General features: G+C 35.2%; 1 protein-coding gene across 5 annotated transcripts in view; it reads right to left on the bottom strand.

The window, feature by feature from the left end:
• Nucleotides 1-21,158, bottom strand: part of NYAP2 (neuronal tyrosine-phosphorylated phosphoinositide-3-kinase adaptor 2) — a 302,087-nt gene extending 280,929 nt beyond the window's left edge. For 2 of the 5 annotated variants that reach the window (XM_032278020.1, XM_032278023.1), the window contains exons 1-2: nucleotides 19,829-20,461; nucleotides 11,703-11,940 (exon numbers count right to left, since the gene is read on the bottom strand). In XM_032278020.1, coding sequence (XP_032133911.1) covers nucleotides 11,703-11,923 — 221 coding nt within the window. In that variant the 5' untranslated portion in view covers nucleotides 11,924-11,940; nucleotides 19,829-20,461. Of the gene's footprint in view, nucleotides 1-4,078; nucleotides 10,807-11,702; nucleotides 11,941-19,828; nucleotides 20,468-20,612 lie in introns of those variants that run through there. The other 3 variants (XM_032278021.1, XM_032278022.1, XM_032278024.1) reach the window with 3 other exon arrangements.
• Between the last annotated feature and the right edge of the window lie 1,455 nt (nucleotides 21,159-22,613).

Raw genomic sequence — 22,613 nt, forward strand, 5'->3', positions numbered from 1 at the left:
AAAAAGAATTAAAATCTTAAAAAGTTATTTAAAAGAAATAAATGTAAAATGATGTGGAAAAGAAGAAGAAAACAACCCAAGAATAACATTTGACATTTGAAAGAACTGAACTGATTTCTGGAAATAGGAAAGAAAGAGAGAAAGAAAGAAAGCTGGAAGAAAGAAAGAAAAGGGAAGGAAGGAAGGAGGGAGGGAGGGAAGGAAGGAAAAAAAGAAAGAAAAAGAAAGAAAGAAAGAAAAGAAAGAATCCCTCTAGAAAAATGTCCTAATAGCTCAAGTTTCTCCATGCCATTCTGATGCTCTCTGTAAAAGAGCTGAATTTGTCGGAGATGCAATGACTGCATCAAGTACTATAGGAAAAAAGAAATACAAAAATTAGCTGGGCGTGGTGGCATGCACGTGTGATCCCAGCTACTCCGGAGACACTCAGTCTGGGTGACAGGGTGACAGAGTGAGACTCTGTCTCAAAAAAAGAAAAAGTAAAAAGAACTCTTCTTTCCCTGGGCAAAGGGCAGCTGTAGGTTACTGTTGGGCCTGCTTCCCCCACCATCCTCAAATAATATGAAGCTGAAACCTGGCAGGAGCATTTACCCTGTGATGTTGAAAATACATTGCTCTTCAGAAGAAAAATAGAACTCCAAGGAATTTTTAAAAATTATTTTAGGTTTAAAGTTCTTGTAGAGGTAAAGTAGGCATTTTGTCTTCATAATCCATTGTTTCTTTCCCTCTTTAACTGTAGCCTAAATGTACAGTACAGCAGTTTCACCAAAACATTTCTATTAATAGAGTAAAAATATAGCAGCTCATGTGCCAAGAAAGAAAATTTTCAGGGTAATTCCCTGAAAATATCTGGAAATTCATTAGTGAATTGTATTTAAAATATCACATGCTATGCCAGCTTATTTAGTATTCCCTTGGAGAAGCCATCGTCAGTGCACTGAGTGGGTTCAACACAATCTGATTTGACAAATGTTTAATAACCTACTATGCACAAGAGACAGCTTCTCCACTCTTGGAAGCCAGTTTAATAATTAAGACTAAACCTACCAATTATTGCATCCTTTTGAATCTATTCATCTGCCAAAATTATTCTCGTGTAATTTTAACTATTTCAGGAGAAAGAACAAAACTATGTGTACATTGATAAGATAAAACAAAATGATAAAGTAGAAAATTCACAGTTGGGGGCTGGGTACATGTGTCATTTGCAAATGCCCAAAGCAAACAATCTTTCCCTGTACATGAACCATATGATGTTATTAAAATAGCCACATTAAGTGGTAAAGATGAAGGTAAAAATTGTGACAGTAAAAATAATAATAATATGAATACTAATACGGTAATAGAAGCTACCAATTCTATAATATGATGGCTACTCCTAGTTATGCCACATGTTATGTCTTTTCTTTCTCTTAACAACTCAACAAAATGAAGATTGTGATTTCCAATTAAAAGGAATAAACAACTTTAAGAGTTAAGGAACCCATTATAAATCTCACTAAAGCTAGCAAGTTGAAAAATACTGATCCCATATTGAATCGAGGCACAAGAAATTTCCTACTACTATGTTCCTCTTCACCCACATATACAGTATCACTCCAGGTTTCATTCTTACAATGAGGTAATAACCTACAGATTTATGAAATACTCAAGAACAGAAAACATGCCTAATGTTCACCAACTAATTATGCCTCCATCACTGCAAAAATGCCTTCAGTGAACATTACCAGTGCTAATAACTGAATCTCCTCATTATCAGAGCATTTTTCCTTTTGGAAAATGTCAAGTATTCTATAGGCCTACATCTGCCTTTTATCTTCCTTCTCAGATGATAGGATTTGTGACTGCCATCTCTGCTCTGAACTAGAAAGCAGCTGAATGTGTGGATCATATAGCTCTTAGAATCAGTATCACCGACTGTATTTCACTAACTGCACAAAAGGCAGAGACCTCTAGGCAATTGTTCATTTGCTCAGTTGATCTGGGTGCTTGCCCTCCATTTGCTATTTAACGAGTGTAAAGTTTCAGTTTTGCAAGATGAATAAATTCTAGAGATCTGTACAACACTGTGCCTATAGTTAACAATACTGTGTTATACACTTAAAAATTTGTTAGGAGAATAGATCTCATTGTGATGTTATTACACATATGTAATAAAAAAATATTTCCTGAAACTTAAATGTGTGTATTATATAGTTTTTAGAGTTTTATAAAAGCGTTTTAAAATTTTAGACTTTTCTAAATGTATATAAGAAGTTTGATAAAAGTATAACATTTATGTAAAATTTCTAACCTCAGACCTACAAATGATCAAAAATGAAACATGAAATTCTAGCAAATATCAACAAATCATTGAAATCCTAATACACATCTCAAACATACTATGTCTAAAACTTTTCTCATCCAAACTGCTTCTTCTGCCATCTTCCCCATCTCAGTTAATGGGAAATGCCATCCTTTTAGCTTGCCCTTACACCTCCCATTAATCTGTTACAAAAGTCTGTCAATTCTACCCTCAGCATGCAACTCCGATTCCACCACGTCTCACCTCCTCCAGGGCTGCTGCTCTGGTCCCAGTCCCAATCTTCCCTCATCTCGATTGCTTTTACAGACTCCTGACTGGTCTCCCTACCCTGCCCTTACTGAGGCGAGGCCTATCTCATCCCAGTTTTATCCTGAGCTAAGCCAGCGTCTTGACAGTAACCTCCATGTCCTTACAAGATTGGCATGATCTTCTAACCTTCTCCACCTCACCTTCTCTGCCCTGTTCAAGCCACAGTGACGTCCTTCAGGGACCTCCTATGTGCCAGGAATGCTCCCCACTACAACCCCTTCTCTCCGCATTCATTCTTCCTAGAAATCTGTTGTTCCTGAGATCTGCATGGCTTCTTTCCTCACTTATTATTTCAGATCTTTATGCAAATGTCACATCCTCAGTGAGTCTTTCCCTGAGCTTATTTTAAATTACACTCTCCCCATGCCCCTGACCCCCGATTCTCTAGTTCAGTTTTTTTTTCCACAGAATTTATTCCGACTGCACTTACTCTGTATTCACTTGTTTCTTTTTTGTCTGCTTCCTTCATCTCCCAAACCCCCTACCAGATTACAACTTCTATGAGGACAAGCATGTTTTACTATTTTGTTCACCATTTAATTTCAAGCACCTAAAGCAAGACTGACACATAAGACGTGCCCAATATATACTTAATGAAAAATTTCATATAAAAACGAAATAGCTATGCGATACCTATAAACATCAGCGTAATAGAAAATTAAGAGGTATCCTTGGTAACAGCCCTCTTCATTCTTTGCTGAACCACTTCATTTCTTATTCAAACATCAGGATATTCTGAGTAGCATACTTATCCCCAAATCAGAGACGAAAATGCAATTTACTAATTAAAATAATGGATTTTAAATAGTTGCCTTTTTAAAAATTTTTTTAAACACCTTCCTTGTACATCTTATCGAAATTGCTTTTCTTTCTTTTTTTTTTTTAAATAAAAGTGATCTTTTTTTCTGCTTCCTAGCAGGCTAGCTATATTAATATTCCAGTATGGACATGAATATCCCATTGTGTATTTCCAAATATGAGTATTATTGAGAATAACTTTTAACTAGAGGCATGTGTTTCAAGCAGAGATTCATTTTGAGGGGGGGACTTGGTTTTCCTTTTATCAATTCATGATTAAAATTAATTTTAAGGTAACCCATACATTTATAATGAAGACATTTTCTTTAGGCTACCTCAAAGTTAGACATATGCCTTGAAGCAATTTTATTAGCATACTCAGGCTCTATTTTAGCAGTTTCATTTGTTACATTAGACACATTCTCCAGAAGAAATTGCATTTTTAGTAGTTAAAAAAGTCCCCTGGCTCATAGTCTTGCTCCATAATAATTTCTTTTTCTTAAACGTTGTTTTGAAACGTTATACAAAGGCCATCTTTACTTAAAGACAGAGAATATCCTCCAATAGCTTGAAGAATATAAAAAAACAGCCCTCAACAGAAAACTGTTGCCACTCAGTCTATCACCGCCTCTCCATATTTAACATTACTTTTCAAAGAAAGATTACCTTAAATTTTCCAACAGGCTTCTGTTTAATCATTCAATTTGCCATGGTGTTGGATGTTTGGAAGGTCCACTCTTCAGTGCAATTTCCTCTGTCAGAAGAGCTTAATTCTCACGCTGACTGAGTAGATCACGTGGGGCTCTGCTCTGCTCTTAAAAGCCCCCCCTCTTGCCAACATCTGTCTATTTATTTCAGATATAGAACAGATACTGAGCTTCTTAAAATGTAAAATCAGTGCTAGGTCTAGGATATAATTAAAGTCAAAACAAACGAAAGTATAAATAGCTCTTGAAAGGTATATGAGAAGACTAGAGGAGCCTCACCCTAACAGAAGACTTTAAAAGACCTTTTTTTTATGTTGCTTCTAATCTGTCCTGGCAGGTGACTAGATGAAAAACCCAGGATCATCTATGTTACAAACATAAGTAAATTGTAAATTTATAAATTCTCAAGTTTGTATTAAGCATCTTGGAACCCTTGAAGGCTCTAACTGAAAATACTAGGCTAGCAAGACAGACGCCATTTTGACTTGTATAAAGGGACTCCTTAGATTAACTTTCTCCATGAGCAATGGAAAAAATAGATGGAACATCTATCATAAGTTAATACATTTAGAATCAGCCTTGTAGCTTGAACTTCTGGCTCAATAAATACGTATTTTGGTCTAATTGTATGGTTTGAGGAATAAAAACCTGGCCTGTGTATTTTATTTTTTAACTAGAATTACTCCCATATCTGAATATCTTGTTTAGCTTTGAAGAAAAAAATCTGGATGCATGATTTTAACATAAAAACAAGCAAAGCAGCTTGTGGTCCCCAGAAATGATTAATAGAAAAGTGATTAGAATTAATCACAAACATAAGAGGAAGCTGAAATTAGAGAGGGTTGTTAGGATACTGGCTGCTGTTTAATCTCACCCCTTATCAACACATTAACCTTGTTTTCTCTGCCTGAGCACTAAGTCCTACAGCAAAATTAGGTCAGAAATTCACATCAGATCAGATCAACTGATTCATTCCAGCAAGACCCTGACATGCTGCAGATTTCAGTTTAATTCTGGATAGGAGGATGGCTGAGGGCTTTTTGGTTTTGTTTTGCTTTGTTTTCATATGTTACTGAAAGCCTAGGCTAGTTGTAGAGTATTTCTGTGCTACCTGTAGAGTATTCCTAAATAATCTAAGGCAAGCTGGTAGAGTATTTCTTAAAGCTGACAGTGGGTTTCCAAACCTTTGTTTAACCATGTTCACTTCACCTGTGTAATGGAGCTTACACACTCCTTTTCATGTACAAATAGGATATTTTGTTTATCTACATGCCTCCAATTAAAACAAACCTAATAATATTAGCTAACCCTGAGAAAAATAGCTATTCATGCTATACTGAGTGGATATATCATTCACAAAAATATACTTCAATAGATGCTATTTCCATAAAGTCTACTGCCACAAATCATGGGTATGATCCAGAAGGCATTACTATCTAAAGAGGATTTATGCCACTGTTAACATTTCTGTAATAAAAGCTCTATGTGTAATTATGTCTTTAGGTAAAGCAGTCATTCAAAATATTAACCAATTCAAAACTTGGATATAATCATTTGCTTTTTGAGTAGCAATATGTTAGTAAAGGAAAAACAAGTATTTTCTCTACTTTTATTTTTGCTTTATTTTTCTTCATGTTCCAAAGGATGGACTTCAGTGGTTCTTTGATTCTCTTTTTTTTTTTTTGGTTCTTTGGTTCTTTTTGCATAACATAAATACTGAATCTTTCAAATACAGATAGCTTTCAAGTATATATATACTAATATGCAATTGCATGTAGTTTTTAAAGGAGCTGTAAGTAATCTAATTCCATTTCTGACTGCCACTTTTAAAGAGGAAATATAACCTCATATAGATCCCTTGAGGGCATCCACAGGGAACAGAGACATTCCTAATCAGCCTAAGTAGTCCTTTGTGTCAGAACCACTTTGCTGAAGTCTAGAGCTGTCTTCCAGATTCACAATGTTTAGGAAAACTTAACTAACGTAGCATTTGAAAAAAAAAAATCCTACCCTTTTCTATGCTCGAAAAACATGTACTAGGAATAGATTTTCTTGTTGCTTTCAATTTAAAGGATTTTTCCCATATTGTTTTTAAAATACTATAGCTAATAGCAAAATGAGACAGTGCAGGGACTAGTTCCAGAATTCAGAAAGAAAACTTTGCTTGAAGGGAGTTTTTGTGCATTTGATGTATCAGATGATCTTTGAATTGCCTGTCCTTCTCAGTGAATATCATCACTTGATGGCCAAAACTTGGTGGCCTGTAAATAGTCAACCTCAAAGGAGAGCCTTATGTTCACAGGTATACCCAGATCCTGCCTTAAGGGATATTTGTGCCTGGACTCTGTTCTCATTGGTCACTTGCCTTCTTCTCATTGACTGGTTCCTGAGCTTGTCAATGGTTCAATACATGACTATCGTTCCTGTTCCTTACCTTTTCACTCACTCACATGATAAACTGGGATTTTGCAATCCAGCTCAAGGGAACTCATTTGTGTGAAGCTGTAGGTTTTGTATGTTTATTTTCTTACAGGTTTTTCAACTCATTTCTGTGAAGCTATAGGTTTTGTGTGTTTGCTTTTTTATAGGTTTTTCATAAAAAAGTAAATCTCATTTAACAGTGCCTGCACAAAACCATTAGGATTTAAAATATCAGAAAGATGAGCTACTAAAATATTTTTTCATTCTCCATTAAGTTGTTTCCTTTAAGTCTTTTTTTCTCTCTCACCAAATGTTATTTGAAGCTGTTACAAAAAACACTAACAACATCACTTTTTATTTATTTGATATTTTTCACCCAGCCAGACTTTTGAGTAAAATCCCATTTGAGAAATGGAAGTGAAGGTACAAGACAGTTAATAGTGACAATGTGCTCAAGTTAGTTTAAAAATAAGGAATTGGGCTCAGAAAGCCTAAGTGACTTAGAACACTGAGAAAGTGATGAGGATATTCTTTTTCTTAGAGCTCAGTGTTTTAAGCTTTCCAGCTTCAGCACAAAAGGCATTTCAGCACATATGTGATCCAGAAGGTCAATCATATGAAATCCTATTTCCATTTTTTAAGCAATCCTTGGCAGTCTGCACGTTTCTGAAATTGCAACTGGCATATTTCACAGAGAATTATCATCAATGCCTTTTCAAGGTCAAACGTGCCTCATCTTTAGATTTTTCAGCATGTATATTCTATACGCTAAATCATAGTATATTTTTAAAAGGCGTCCAGCAGATATGTCATATAATTGTAATTACTTAGACTATGTTTGTTAATGCCAAATTGAATTCTCTCTACTCAACGTAAATTGCATATTAAAAATATTAAAATATGTGTTAGATTTAGATGTTGGTCTTCTGTATCTTTCATCACCCTGGAATTTGAAAATGCCAGTATGGCTAGGATCTTGCCATGGACTTTCTCAAAATATTTAAAATATTTTTTTATTAAGAAAGTGGCAGCAATTCCAAAACTGTAGTTTGAGGAGAGAATAAAAGACTGTTATTATTTTTCAATTATCAGAACTCCAAGACACCCAGTCACCATATGAATCAAATAAAATTGAATCTGGACATGACCATGAGTGCTGAGGCTAGAACACTTGAGATTCCACAGCCATCTATCATGAGGAGGCTTAAGACTTTAGCTTCCTCCTCCTGTCCTATCATCATTTGTTTGGCCTGTTCCACTTTTCTCTCTCCAACTTCCTCCCTTACCTATCCAGATACTACCCCTGTCCTCACAGTGTACATGGGTCCTGATTTTGGAAAAGAAAGACACCAGAGAAATCTCAACAACCAGAAAACTTTACTGGTATTATGTCCCTTCCAAAGATACTTATATTTTAAATGAAAATTCCAGAAAAATATGTTGGAGAGGGGGAATAGGAAAGAAAGGAAAGTCCTGGATAGTAAGACACACTACATTTTTCAAATCCCGGCGCATGTGCTGACTGTGAGGACAGTAAAAAATAGTGTTTGGGATATGATTGACCTCGCCAGGCTTGGGGCATGCCTCACAAATGACTGCCTCCCGTATGTGCACCTGGTCAGTGTTCCTGCTGCCATCTGAGTCTCTACCTGTGGTTACCTTTGAGGTGAGGTCTGAGTGTGTTCTGATCGGGTAATTCTTCTGTGCTTCCGCGGTGTAGGCATGGAACAGGCTTCCACCTTGGTTTACTTTTCTAGCCTGCTATTTTTGACTAGATCTTGTCCTAGGCTCAAAGCTCTAGCTCTTCTCCACTGGGCAACTATTAACTATACTGGTTTTTGGAGAAACAGGGAGAAAGGACTGTTATTTAATTCCACCCTTCAGTTTCTTTTTCTACTAGTTATTCTCAACTGCTCTAATGATTTTTCACAAGTTTTACCTCCATAATTTGCCTTCTGATTTAAATCTACGTATTGACTTTAAAGAACCAGGTTTGGGGGCTTTTCATGCAAGATTTTAGTCTTTCATTCATTCATTGTATATCCATCCACATACTGTGGTATATGTCCTCTCATGAGGGCTGAGCAGTCTGTGATCCATCTAAAATGTCCTAGGTGCCTCCCTTCCTACCTGCTCAAAGACACTTTAACAGTAATGTTTCCCTTTCTCTAAGTCATCAGTATTTCTCCTTCTACAGAAATCACTCACATCCGCATTTTAAATATGCTAATGTTCTCCCTTCTTACAGGAACAAAATTAAAAAAAAAAAAAAAAACTGCCACAGATGCCACTTGCTCCTCCAACTACTATATTTTTAATTTTGTAACCTCATAAATTCCCAAAATAATTATTTATATTTTGCTTCAAATCCTTTATTTCCATTCTCTTGTGAACATAATCCCACTGGGTTTTGTGCCTAGTCCTTCAATGAAATTGCTCTTGTTAATAACACAAATGTGGTAAAAAGCAATGGTCAGTTCTCAGGCTTCAACATATTTGATGTATCAGCCAAATGTTTCTCTCTTCTTTAATCTCTTTTGACACTTCACTCTAAGGCATCATTCTCTTTTATGGTTCTCCCCTCTCACTAAATGTTCTTACTGGATTCTTCCACTGTTCCTACACATGAGCCATCAGATGCATCCAGGGAGCAATCCTGGGTTCTTTTATAATTTCTATTTAAATTTAAGTCCTAATTATCCTCATATAGGCTCATGATGGTGAAATCATAGACTACAACTCTCACATTTGTACCTTCGGCTTGGAATTCTACTGTAACTTCCAGATTCTTTACTCAGCTGCCTCTCCATCAACTCCACTTGTACTTTTAAAAGTCTTTATGAAATTGTCATACCAAAGCTGAGCTCCCGATCCCCCATCACTTACCCTAAACTTGTTCCTCTTTTAGTTTTTGCCATCCCATTAAATGAAAACATCATTCTGCTAGTTTAGGCAGAAACAAAATAAAATAGAAAACAACAACAACAGAACAAATTTGAGAGCCACCTCTAATTAATTATTTTATCTTGCTCAACTACTGCATTTCACCAATCAGAAAATTCAGATGGTGCCAATAATTTGATTATTTTACACCACCTTTACTGCTATCATCCCAGTGCAAACCAACATTATCTCTCACCAGTTAGGACACAACATAATAGATGATTTACTTCCGTCTTTTGCTCTATTCTCAAGCATGGCTAAACTCAAGTTTTATCTTCTGTTGATGGGGTGAGTGGAAGTGAATGTCTCCAGATCACGTGGGACTTCTTCAATTCAATGTGTGATCTGAATTATCTTTACTTTTACGCTATTAACATAGTTCTGAAAAATATTGCTTTATCAGACTAGCAGGAATCAATTCAAAGATTACATAAATGGATTACTTAGACCTCACTTACTATGCAATAACAGGGTTTTGCTATGTCTCCCTCTACCTAAATTTCTGTTCCAAAGCCCCTTGGACTTTAGACCTCTGAGGTTATGCCCTTTCTTGAACACTTGACAGTTAACCACCTAAAAATTAGCCATCTTTGTTGTCTTCATAACTATGAATCTTTAAATAGAAACCTACTAAAGCTTGTTAATGAAATTCAGAAGACAGTAGTACAGTGATTAGCGCACTTTGGGTGTTCTATAAGATCTAATGGAATAATCCAGAAAATAATTTTATTTATATGCTTATAGAAAGGATTTATTATTGAGTGTTAATGCCAAGATTGCAAACTTCAGATTTTATATTTTTGAAGTTACTTTCAAAAACATGTAGGCCATCCTTTGTATTTTGAATTTTACAAAACTCAGACTCATAAAACTAAAGTTAAAAGTTCACATACACAAAGAAGTCCATCAAAAATACTTCACAGAAAAAAAAATGTTCTAAGAAGTCATTTACACACCCTAGAAAGGAATCATTATACCCATTAAAATTGGTTAGAAATCCAAATAACATAGTACTCAACAACAAATTTATCAACTTTAAATATAAATACATGCAATTGTAAAATGTTATCAATTATGCAACTTTTATACCTGATAATAGAATATATTTTCATTTTAATAGTTCGGAGAAAAAAGAGGACTCTTTTAAAACAATCTTCTACACCATTCATTTCTATTTCTAGTTGTTTGCTTCCAAATAGTCTCTATCTCCATAAAGTTATTTTAAATTAAATGATTAGAGTAGTGTGATCTTACCTAACTTCTTTATAAGCATGAATATTTCATTTTAAAATAATTTTTTAAAATATAATAGCATTCAGAGATTAGATGAAAAATCTCCCAGTGAACCATCAAAATATCTTCCATATTATTATCATTCAGTTATCAAGCTAATTGATATGGATTAATTCCCTATATTCTGGATTTTGCACTTAGTAAATGAACTTTATTGAAGAAACAGGACTCCATCAGACACAGGTGTCTACCTGCACCACCAGAAGACACACACACATGCAAACTGAAAACATTGTAATATTCTTTAAAAAAAATCAAAAGATGTGCAATCTTCTTTTGGTGTCAGCCCTCCAGGAAATTTAACCTCAATTTGGAAGGCCACCATCTGGGGCTCATCAGCTAGTAGCTGGTAACTTTTGCATCTTAAAAGTAATTCTGTTTGAACAAACTTGTATCACTTGGTTCCAAACAAGAAATTTAACAGCCATAAAATTCTGCATAGGGAGAGCACACCCTGAGGATTCTACCTGGCTTCAGAGGCTCACGTGACTCTAATTATTGATGCGTCTTGGTCATAATCTAGAAAGAAGATGAGCTCTATTTAAAGGTAAGAACTATAACCAAAGGCTATTAAAGGTGGGGATTTTCATCAAACTTGGGCTATTAAAGGGTTTGTGTGTTCCCTCTCACCTTTGCCAGGTGGGTATTGAGCATGAGTTTTTGTTACGAGGAAATTGAATTTTCCCCCGTCTCGTTTGTAGCTGCATATGCACAAAACACAACAAAATAACTTTTGTTTACTGAGGATGCTGTTGGCAGGGTGGGTGGTGCTTTTGTTAGAGCTGAGGGGTCACTTTCACATGCTCTCATTAAGTCTAACTGACTCCGAAAGACCTTTCCTGACCAAGTGACAACATCACAACCTTGGCAGCACTTGCAGACTTTCTTGTATGCACAAAACTCGAAATAATTTTATTTGTATTTACCGCTTTATTGCTTCTTCTTGTCTTCGGCGTTTTTCATTCTTCTCTTTCAAATAGGCCAAGTTAGTTTCATTTCTCAAGCGATCATTCTCTCGAGCAATGTCTGATGCATTCTGAATAACCAAGCCATCGTAGGCCTTCATCCCCATATCCTCTATGTACTGGAGAAATGTGTCCAAAGGATCTTCCTCGGGATTAGAACTCATCATCTTGGAGGATATCATGTAAAGAAGAACACTGCCTACAGGGTGAGAACACATTATACTTTTATCCAGGGTCGGGAAAAAAAAACAAGGTGCTGTTTATTATCCCTAATAACTCAAATCTCTGAAGATAGGGCAGAATCCAATTGGAGAAAATGTCTCACTAGAATAATTACAACCAGAGCATTTGAAGTAAATATTAAATAAATGCTACCCGAGTAGTAAACTGTCTCTCAAAGCAGCTACACTGGCAGGACAAAGGCCAGAGCTCTTGAACTAAAAGATGATGTGAAGGTGTAAATACTGTATGCAAAGATAAACATTTGGTTTGCATAATTATAATAATAATTTTGTTTGTCAGGAAGTGTTTTTATACAAATAAGATATGTAAGATCCAAGCTTCACGTATTTCTCATTTCCAGAAAGACTTTTCTGTTCAATTTCAAATAAAATGATGTGATTATTTGGAAAGAACTTTTGTACATATATGTGATTTTTCTTAGTTTTTAAAATTAAAATGTATGAATCTGAAGTATTTATGCAAAATATAGTAGCAGTAAAAGAAAGACATGTTTCTAATATAACTTGTCTAGGAAATAATCCTTTTTAACCTCTCATTTCTTTCCATAATGATCCTCCATAATGCCTTCCTACTGTAACTAGCATATCATAGATCACTAGAACCACATTAATCCTGACCAGTCTGGTAATTCAAGCATTGACAACTGTTGTCTCATTGTTACATGAAGTTTTAAAAACTTGAGACTCCGAAAGTATGACTGAGAAACCAAAATTAAATCAAAACAAAACAAAAAAAGCATAGGACTTTCAACCAGTATATATTACCCTCAACTGTAAAGTGACAGTAGTAGTACTCCTACCTCCTGTTGATGTGAAGATTAGGAGAGGTGAAGACTGTAAATAATTTAGAATAAAATAATTATAATAATTGAGAATAGTGTTCGGCAATAGCCAATATCTAATACTATTAGCTAACATTATCATCTAAAAGTATGGAAGGAAGACTGACAGCAATAGTAATGTCAAATGGGTATGTGTGGATTGATGTGTAGATGGACAAATGGATGGAAGGAAGTCTTACTGTCCTAATTGCATGTTCACTGTGGTATCAGAAACTAGTATCATTGAGTCAGATTGAAAAACCAGAAGCAAAATCAATTAACAAGGGGGAAAAAAAATCTCCGTTCAAAAGTTGTCAATTCCCTTACATGTTTTACTTTCTTTAAAAGGCTTTGAAGATATTTTTAAAATATCATCCCAACTATTTGATGTAAAACTCCCAGACTTTCGCTTCTTCAATTACAAATCATTTTCATTCTGATTTTTTTACAAGTATAATCATGTTCCAAAACCTGGATCATAACTATGGAAATTTTACTTTTCATCAGACTTTATTAACATTTCAGCTGCCAGTCAATCCATATTTGGAACCCATCCTGAATTTAAAGATTTTCTCTCCCAATTAGAGAAATTATTGAAATTGGAGTCTAGATAGATTAGAAATTAGGAATTATTGAAACTGGAGTCTAGATAAGGCTATTTATTGAGTCTTGATTTTTTTATGTTAAGTTTTAGTATGTTTTGTTCTATGTTAAGCTGTAATGGGTTAGCCAATGAAATGGCCTTTTAATTCCAACTATGTAGTGTAACTGAATTGTATTTTAATATCAGTCAATCAGATTAGATGCTTACACGATGGACATTCAGAATAGTAAATTAATGTGACAAATGATTACAATTTAGGGAAAAATACGAGAAAATGATTCTCCGAGAGCTAAAGCATTGCCATTGTCAGAAATTCACTTCTATCAAGGACTTTAGCACTAGTAGTGCCTGGATAAAAAAAGATCAGCATAACTTTACCACAATTAATTCTACCGAAGTTAGGCAAGCCAAGTCACTATTACAAGAATTCTAGAGATAATGCCTCCAGCTGGAAGATGATCATTCCTTCTTTGCCCTCTAGCAAAATTGTATATTTCCCAATTGAATAAGCCATTATTACCCATTATTACTTTTTCTTAAGTTTTCCTCCAACCAAAATGACACCAGAGATTCTTACACAGTTTACATATTCCAAATATCAATAAGGTTATTTGTTTACCTCTGAAAGCTAATTATCTTCCTAAGTGGTCTTTCAAATTGGCTGGAGTTTAAATGATTTTTGTTCTGAGAATATGTTAAATAATAATATTACAAAGTTTTTACACTATAGAAATGTATTTCTTTTTTAAAAAATGGAGATCAAATGTTTTGAAATGAAGATCAACCATTGCATCTAGTAAAACTTCAAAGTAATGAAAATTAAATAAATATTCATATACAGGCTCCTTCCACCTAATTCTAGAAAAGTATTAAATTCCATGACCATTCATTAATTCAAGTATTTGTTGAGCATGTATTATGAACAGGTCCTAATGAAGGCAGAATTATGTCCCTCTAGATGTCTGTATGTCAGGGTTAGAGCAAAATAAATAAATAATTGCAATTTTGTGACTAGTATTGATTCAGGTGGACTTCATAGTTGGTCACACGTGTCTTATTTTCACTATTTTTAAGGGTGAACAAGAACCATTTTTCAACAATCATGTTTAGTTTCTGAAAATGGACACAGGCCCTATCGATGTCTAAACATCACACCTTTTTGTTTACTTGTCCGCACGTAAAAAGTATAACAGTTTGTAATATTGAGGAGGCTGTGAGGCTGCCCTGAAGGGCACAGATGAGAAGGCTGGCAGAATACTCTAAATCCCAGTGAAGGTACCTCTAGCTCTAAGAGTTTGCACAAGTTAATTAATGTTTTTAAGTTTCAGTTTCCACATTTCAAAAAAAAAAAAAAAAAATGGTGGTTGGAATAGATTCATGATGTGAAGATTGAGTTAGAAACGCATAAAAGTATTCCATAAATTTAACCATAATTGTTAGCCACTAACATTACTATTAGATAGTTTCCCAATTCTTAACTGTGACTAGAATTATATTTAATAACAGTATAACTCCTTGATGAATGTAATTTTACTTTGAAACAAAGGTGAGTACAATGTTTAGTGTAGTTCAATTTCCCTAATCATGTATGCATAAATGGAGGCTGGGTTAGGAGTTAATACATTTTTCCACCAATCAAATATATATGGGCAGCCCCATGTATCCATTGTCCCCCATTGTTCACATCTAGAATATAAGGAAACTGGGATATATGGACCACAAAGCTCATCCCATCTCTCAAGCCTTTGGTCTCCATCCTTCCAAGCCTAAAAGTGTTTCTCAGGCAACTGAAGTATGAGTAAATAGATCCATGTCCTCACTAGAGAAAGCAGACCTTACGTTCATTGTCTACTTCATTACAACTGGTACCATTTCAAAGCAGTGAGAACTTACAGACAAGTATAACCATACATCTCTTTGTCTTTCAGAAATTTATATTTACAGCTAAGATAGATATTGAATAAGGTATGTTGCAAACCACCAAAAACTTGTCTGCATTTTGACTGTTGGCTATTCAATCAAGTTTATTTCTGGCCCTTAAGTGACAATGCTATATACAAGCATATTATAAAGGTTTGTCTTAAGCATAGGATCTTGTGTCAGCATCCTAGAAGACCCTATTTGTTAAGAGGCAAATAGACCCCTCTCTTCCAGGTAGCATCTTTAGCTCTGTCTCAGTAAGTGAGGGAATTTGGCATACTGGACTGTTAACTGGCGCATGGGGTATTTGTGACAACAGAGTGGGTGAGACTAAGGAGGAACTCTGGCTTTTCTACAGGCATCCCTTTTAATTGAGTTCATCCCCTTTAATTAAGTTCATTGAGTCTGTTGCCATTTTTGCTCAAAACAAATCATATTATTTTAGCCCCTTCCCTGCTCGCTGAGCGTTGGTTGAAAATGAGCATCCATGGTCTTCATTTAGAAGACAGATGTGTTCTCTTTGCAATGCACAATATTGATACAAGTAGAGCAACACTGTGTGTGCATCCTTGAAATCTGTGGCCAACATCTAAAATTTGTGTCAGGAACCCTCCTGGGAAAGCACCTAAAATGAACCGAGATGGGATTTTTTGTGCAATCTACAGATATCTTCACATCTTCACTCTCTGCCTTTTCTCCACTGTAGTATTCTGCATTCACAAAAGACTCCTTTTGTTTAAATTTTTAGATTACTGTATCTAGAATCACAGCCATCTAATATAAGCTACATATGTCGGCTTTCACACAACTGTATGATTAATCTTTCAGCTTTATTTTATTCTTCCACTTTGTAACTTACATCATGTTGACCACACCCTTCACAAGGATCACTTTGTATCATACTGTGACACTTCCAAAAATTCAAAATTTCATTCCACCCTGTTAGATTGCACCAACTTAAACTGGTGGAATTCTTACCATATGTTAAATACTAAGCATTTAACTTTTTATTGAGTTAACCATTTTCTTATTTTCTTTTGTGCAATGCCATTATTATACTTTACCAATGCTGAACCTAGAGCTGAAAGTAACGTTCCATTTCTTTACAATTGTTTCCACTGAAATAAAACCAACCATTATGTACACATGTGGAGCATAAGCTAAGTATGTTATGTCCAAATGGAATTCATAGAAACATTAAAAAATTTAAAAATCAGCTCATTTTTTTCTTTTCTAACATTTCCTGCTACTGCTTCCATCCAGAGAAATCAAGAAGCTAAGACGTTACATGACCCTTAGTTTCAAAGCTTAAAAAAAAAAGCAGCATTTTTAAGACAGGTGTATATGCAAAAGAATTGAACTAAGATTATAGATTTACATGGGCTATTCCCTTTGTAAATTAAGGCATCAATGTGATCTCAATCTACCAAAGTGTATTTAATGTGTCACCAACTTATATCAAGATTGAGTTCCCCATGGTATAGAGGGCTTTTAATTAATTACAAGCTATTGTTGAATCAAGGGTATACAAAGAGTCAGATAAATATTAGGCATGCCATATTCCTTCTCATATATGGTTAAGCATTTATTTTCTCTTTGCTTCAGAACAAATTCCCCCATGAGTATAATTTCATGCACTGTGCTATCAACCACTCTAGCTCTATAAGGACTGGCTGGAATGGACATGTACACTGATTTGTTGGGCAGAACCTTCCAAGGGGCATTTATTTCCATTTACCAAAAGCAGGGTTTTACAGGTAGTAGTAGCATCTGAGTAAGTTAGTCCAGTAGCCTTCATAGGCACAGATCCTTTTAACTTTGATTAAGGTATTTATCTGGAATTTCTGATATGAAGCTATTCTCTATCTGAAACTTTTATTTTCCAAGATATAAAGTTGTGACAACTTCATTAATTTGGTTATTTGCCACATATACTAAGTGGTAGAGGGAGACAAGGTTCTGTTTTTGGAAAGAATAGCTTCCTAATCTTAACACCTGAATCTCTATAAGAAGCTTCCTTAATTTTAGTCCACAGTTAATCCTACAAGATAATCTTATAGCTATAATATGATAGTTTATTTTGTGCGATTATTATAATGTTACTTGTGACCAGCCAGAAGAACACAATACATAGAATGGAATACATTTTCTGATAAAAACTTAAATATTTTACTTTTATTGTACTTCACATTTGTGTTTTCATTTTATTTGCAGAGGGGAAAGGTTTCTAGTTTCCACCTTTATATATTTTTGGGATCTTTAAACCACACCTGTCTCAATGCTGTGTGGAAGTTATTAGAATTTGAGTTATTAAGATCTGAGATTCCTTCCCACTCCAATCATTGCATCTTCTTTGAGATAGAGAATCCTATTTTTTTTTTCTAGTAGGACTGATCCAATAAAAGTTTCCCAAGGCAATTTTGACTATTTTTGTTGTTTTTGTTCAGCAGGAGAAAAAGATCTTTTACAACTTTTGTATCTACTCAAACCTATTTGAAAACACATTGTGTATGAAAATGTAAGTATTTAAACAGGCTGCTGATACATATGTAAAATACATATGCAAATTAATGTTTAAAATTTGCTGACTTCATGTAGAACCAAATCATCAGATTAGATAGCCCGGTTATAACCCATAACACATGTAAACCATGTCAAAATTGTTTTTCTCATAAAATATTATAATTTGTCAAGCATGACTCCTATAATTTTACTTTGATTATGCTTGAAATCCTACTCCCTACCCCACAAATGGTCACACTCGTTTTCTCATTCTCAATGTCATCAAAATGCAGCTGTTCTGCCCAAAATGGGAAATGTTGAAGTTACAACCAAGAAAGCTTGTTAAAGTGACTACAAAGACACTGATTGCTTTTTTCTCAGAAAGCAGATTACTTTGCAGTGAGTTTTTCTCCACTATCTCTCTTCCCAAAATGAGTAAAATAGGCATAAATCGTGTTAATGCAGTGGCATCATGAATTGGATATCTCCCCCTCATCTTTCAGGTTGTCATAGTGCTGTTTGCCCATGGTCTAAAGAGATCGTACATTTCCATTAATATTAGAGACTCATGCAAAATGCCAGTGGCTGAGATACTTTTTGAAGGCTTGGGCCAAATGGGTCTAGATGCTTACAAGGCATTATTTGCAAAGTAGATGTAGTCAGTTTAATAAACTGCTGACTGGAGCTACAATGGAAACGATCTAATTGAATTGGGAGTCGGTAATTTATTTCTTTTTTTAAACAATAGCCAACCGTCTTGTGTTTAGGATTTTTACACTTCTCTTTATAAACTTTACAGAGGCTTCAAGTCCTTAGGCTTCTCCACTGTCCCTTGTGAAGTTGTAATATTTTCCTCACGTCTGTTTCCACTAATATTCTAAACTGTCTATGTCCTTCACATAGTCCCTTTCTTTGCTGAATTGGCTCATATATGTTGCACTTTCCATAAAAAAACAAAATAATTTCTGCATTAGTGTCCCACATTTTCTTATTAATTTGTATAATTAGCACTTGAAAATATAAAAAGTGAATGAAAACATTGTCTAAAATGTGAAGAACTAAAAAGAGAGTTAATTTCCACTCTTTCTCTATATTTGTTATTCCACACTACTTAGTTATAAATGCTTGGATGTGAAAATGACTAAAACTATATTATGTAGACTTTTCATATGAATTTCATTATTGTTTGACTATATTTAGAAAAAAATCCAATTCTATAACACCAAAACAATTTTAATATTTCCTCATGATAGTGAAAAATATTATTTTATGTAACAGTTTTTCCAGATATGAAATACTCACATCCTGTATTTAAAATACTGCTGAGTAGTTGGAAAAATTAAGATGGAGACACCCTAACAAAATAAGTACACGTCCCAAGTAAAACAAGTCCACCTAAAGTTTTGTAAAAAATATTTATTGTGATGAGGCTAATGCAGTCTTTTTGACATTGAATAGTATAAAAATATGTTTCAAAAGAGGTTTATGTCTAATCAGTCAGGAAGAAGCAGTGCCAGCTTTGCTGTTTGTCTGGTAGTTTTGAATTTTGGGGGGTGCTGTGTCCTTTTTTCCTGAGAATGTAAAATTGGGCTTGCACTGCTGACACAAATGTGCTAAGAGACTGTTGTAAAATATTTATGGTATGGAATAGCGGATAAATAGCTAGTATGCACAACTTGAATGCCAATTAATATGCTGGAAAACATTTTCAATGCTTTTAATAATTCAACATGGCTTATTTTACTAATGAAAATCTAGTTTAACCATTTCCATGGTAATGTAACTAAGTGGGTAAGGAAGTAAAAATAGCCTGAGGCTCACTAAAGCCCTGGATGCCTTCACTGTGGCTTTATTTCTGCTCCACCTAATAAGGCATGCAAACTTCAGCATTAAGTAGCCCTAACTAAAATCCATTCCATTTTATCACCAGATTGCTTGACTTATTTAGTGCTGGATTCGATTAGCATGCTTAGAGAATCTGAAAAATGAGATACATACCAAAATTTAAGTCCCCAGGGAGAGCTAAGTGCAATAACCAGAAGGTGACTTGTGTCTGTCAGAGCCCTCTCTCACGGTTGATCTCAGGGCAGTTCTGTAGGAGTAATCCAGCACCATAAGAAATAGACTTGTAGTTCAGCTCAGGGTTTCTTCAATTAAAGTGCATTGTGTCTGGATGGGAAAAGTGTCGACTCCCAGATTCTTCATCACTAGATCAGAGCATTCTCGATGTCCTTCCTATCAGATAAAATGGCCTTTAAAGTTTGCTAGGAAGATGCAGTGGCAGAAGACAGGTGCTTGCTTCCTTAAATCGACATTCGGAGAAAAGAGGGCATAGCTAATGGGTGGGGATGAACACACAGCCCCTCTCCTTCCAGGTCCAGCAGGGAAGAAATTGAATGATTTTACCCACTTTGCTATACAGATGATTACAAGACCCGAAGCAATCACCAAGCTGGCTAAGGTACCTCATTTGATTATATTCTGCGAAGAAAAAAAGAAATGAAAACAAAAAATCAGAAACATCCTTCCTAAATGTCTCCTTTCAGCCAAAAGGATGTTCTTTCTCATTGCCACTTACATACAGAAGGTTTGGAGCAGCCCAGCTTGTGGCATAGTCCCTCCCCCGTGACAACCAGCTCTCTCTCATTCTCTCTCCCTCCACTCCCTCCCTCCCTCCCTGCTCCTGACTCCCTCCCTTCCTGCTTCTCTTTCTCCTCTCCAGCTGCCTTAGTCTGTTGAAGCTGCTGCTGATTAATCAGGGATTCTGAAACAAAGAACCTACCTTCTGAAATAGGCAGTAATCTTTCTTCTCTGTTTCTGCAATCCGTCTGCATTGAACGGCAATGCTGCCAGCGTTCTAGCACCTTGGATAGTTCCTGCTCACTAGGCCCATTGGAAAAGGGAAAAGAAGCAACTGAAGAAATTGCAAGAAACCGGAAAGCGGCATCGTTCTACTTTGGATTTCGGCTCCCTGGGGGCTCCTATCCTCATTAAAGGCCTCACATCTAGGCGACAGAACCTCTCTCTTTTATTCAACTGAGCTGAAGTCTGATTAGTAAATAATAAAAGGAAAAGAGGATAAAGAAACACCCTTTATTTATATTCACTGTAAGACTAATTCAGTCTTTTTGGAGAGGAAAAATATAAATCCATTGAAAACAAATGTTCTTACTACGTAGAATGCTTAAGTTATAAGCTTTTCACCCCTGGCGTGGCTAATGAAAATGAGCAACAACTTAAATGGAACATCTAGATCTCAGTTTGATACCCTTATTTGATATCAATTTTGCCTCCACCCTCCCTGCACAGCCGAGCCATGCACACAATTACTGCTGACGTACTTCGGGCTGCTGCTTGGGGAGAGAGGGGAGGAGCCTTTTAACCTCATCAAAACAGCTTCATGCCACCTGCTCCCATGGCATGAGAACAAAACTAGCCCACTTAGAAAGAACATGTACAGCACACACGTGTGTGGAACAAAGGTCTTACTCAGACTGCACATTTGTTTTCAATTAAAATAAGGTGCAAAATAATTATCATATGTATGTCATTAATTCCTACAGACTCATTGTTAAAATTAATTCATTGTTAAAATTAAAGTTATTCTATTCTCATATTTCCCAAGAACTCTCCTCATTCTGTTCTTAATATTCTGCTGAATATATACATATATACCCTGTTATATACCACAGCTTATATATGTGGGCGTGTTTGTGTGTGTTTGTAGTTATTAAGTTCAAAGTGATTATCAAACTTGCTCCTCCTCAGTAAAAGGTAAAATGTAGATGTTTCAATGTATTAAGTTTGCACTATTATAAAAAGGAACAATATACATTTCTGATTGATACTAACTTTGACAGGGGGAAATGTGCTTATTATATAATAGTGACCTGTAGATTTTTATCATCGCATTCTTTTTCAGCAACTCACTGTAAATGACCTTCACTTGCAAGCTGATTTTCCCAAGAGTTATTTTTAACATCTAGATTCATAACCAATTTCTCAGAAAATAGTTTTCTGAATTTAGTTTTTAATGCATCAGCAGACCACAAAAATAAACTTAAGTTCACCTGCCTAATTCTTAAATGTCATCTGGGACTGTGCTATGATTTTCTTAAATTATATTTCTTTAACTTGAAAGTACCTGGGGAAAAATAAAATCAACACATTGCATTACTATAAAGCTCTTCTATTTCACATGTTCTGAAGTGCATTTCTAAAACTCATCACTTATTTCTTGGTCTTTATGTATCTAGCTTTTGGTTGGAACAGCACTTCCTTTTAATTCTAAGAAGGATTTTGCAAAATTTGATAGATTAAAAGTAAAGAAGGAAAAGAAATATAAATGGGAAAGAGAAGAGGCCACACCTCCCTCATAATCTCTCCCCCATCCCAAGGCTCTCTCTCTCTCTCTCTTTCTCTCTCTCTCTCTCTGTCTTATGAAGGTTCTAAAAACTTAGCACATTGCAGAAAAGTGCCCCAAGCACCACTTTTAAACTACATCCACCACACTGTGTCATTATTTTTGGTAGTGAAGTGTTCTCATAGACGTTGTCTTTCAGCACATGACCAAAGGTGGAAAGAATTATTTACAGGAAAATTATTGGCAGACATTTTAGAAAATAGAAATACTTCATCATGACTGATAATTTTACCAGTCTGTGTGTCTATATTTTGAACTATAAAGACCTTGAATAAGCTCTAGTATAAAGCTCATTTCTATGTATGAGAAAAATAATACCAAGATAAGTAAACTGACTTGCTTCCAAGCTCATGTGTATTG

This window comes from Sapajus apella, unplaced genomic scaffold, assembly GCF_009761245.1.
Source record: "Sapajus apella isolate SASKATOON/1434 unplaced genomic scaffold, GSC_monkey_1.0 scaffold10, whole genome shotgun sequence".
NCBI lineage: Eukaryota > Metazoa > Chordata > Mammalia > Primates > Cebidae > Sapajus > Sapajus apella.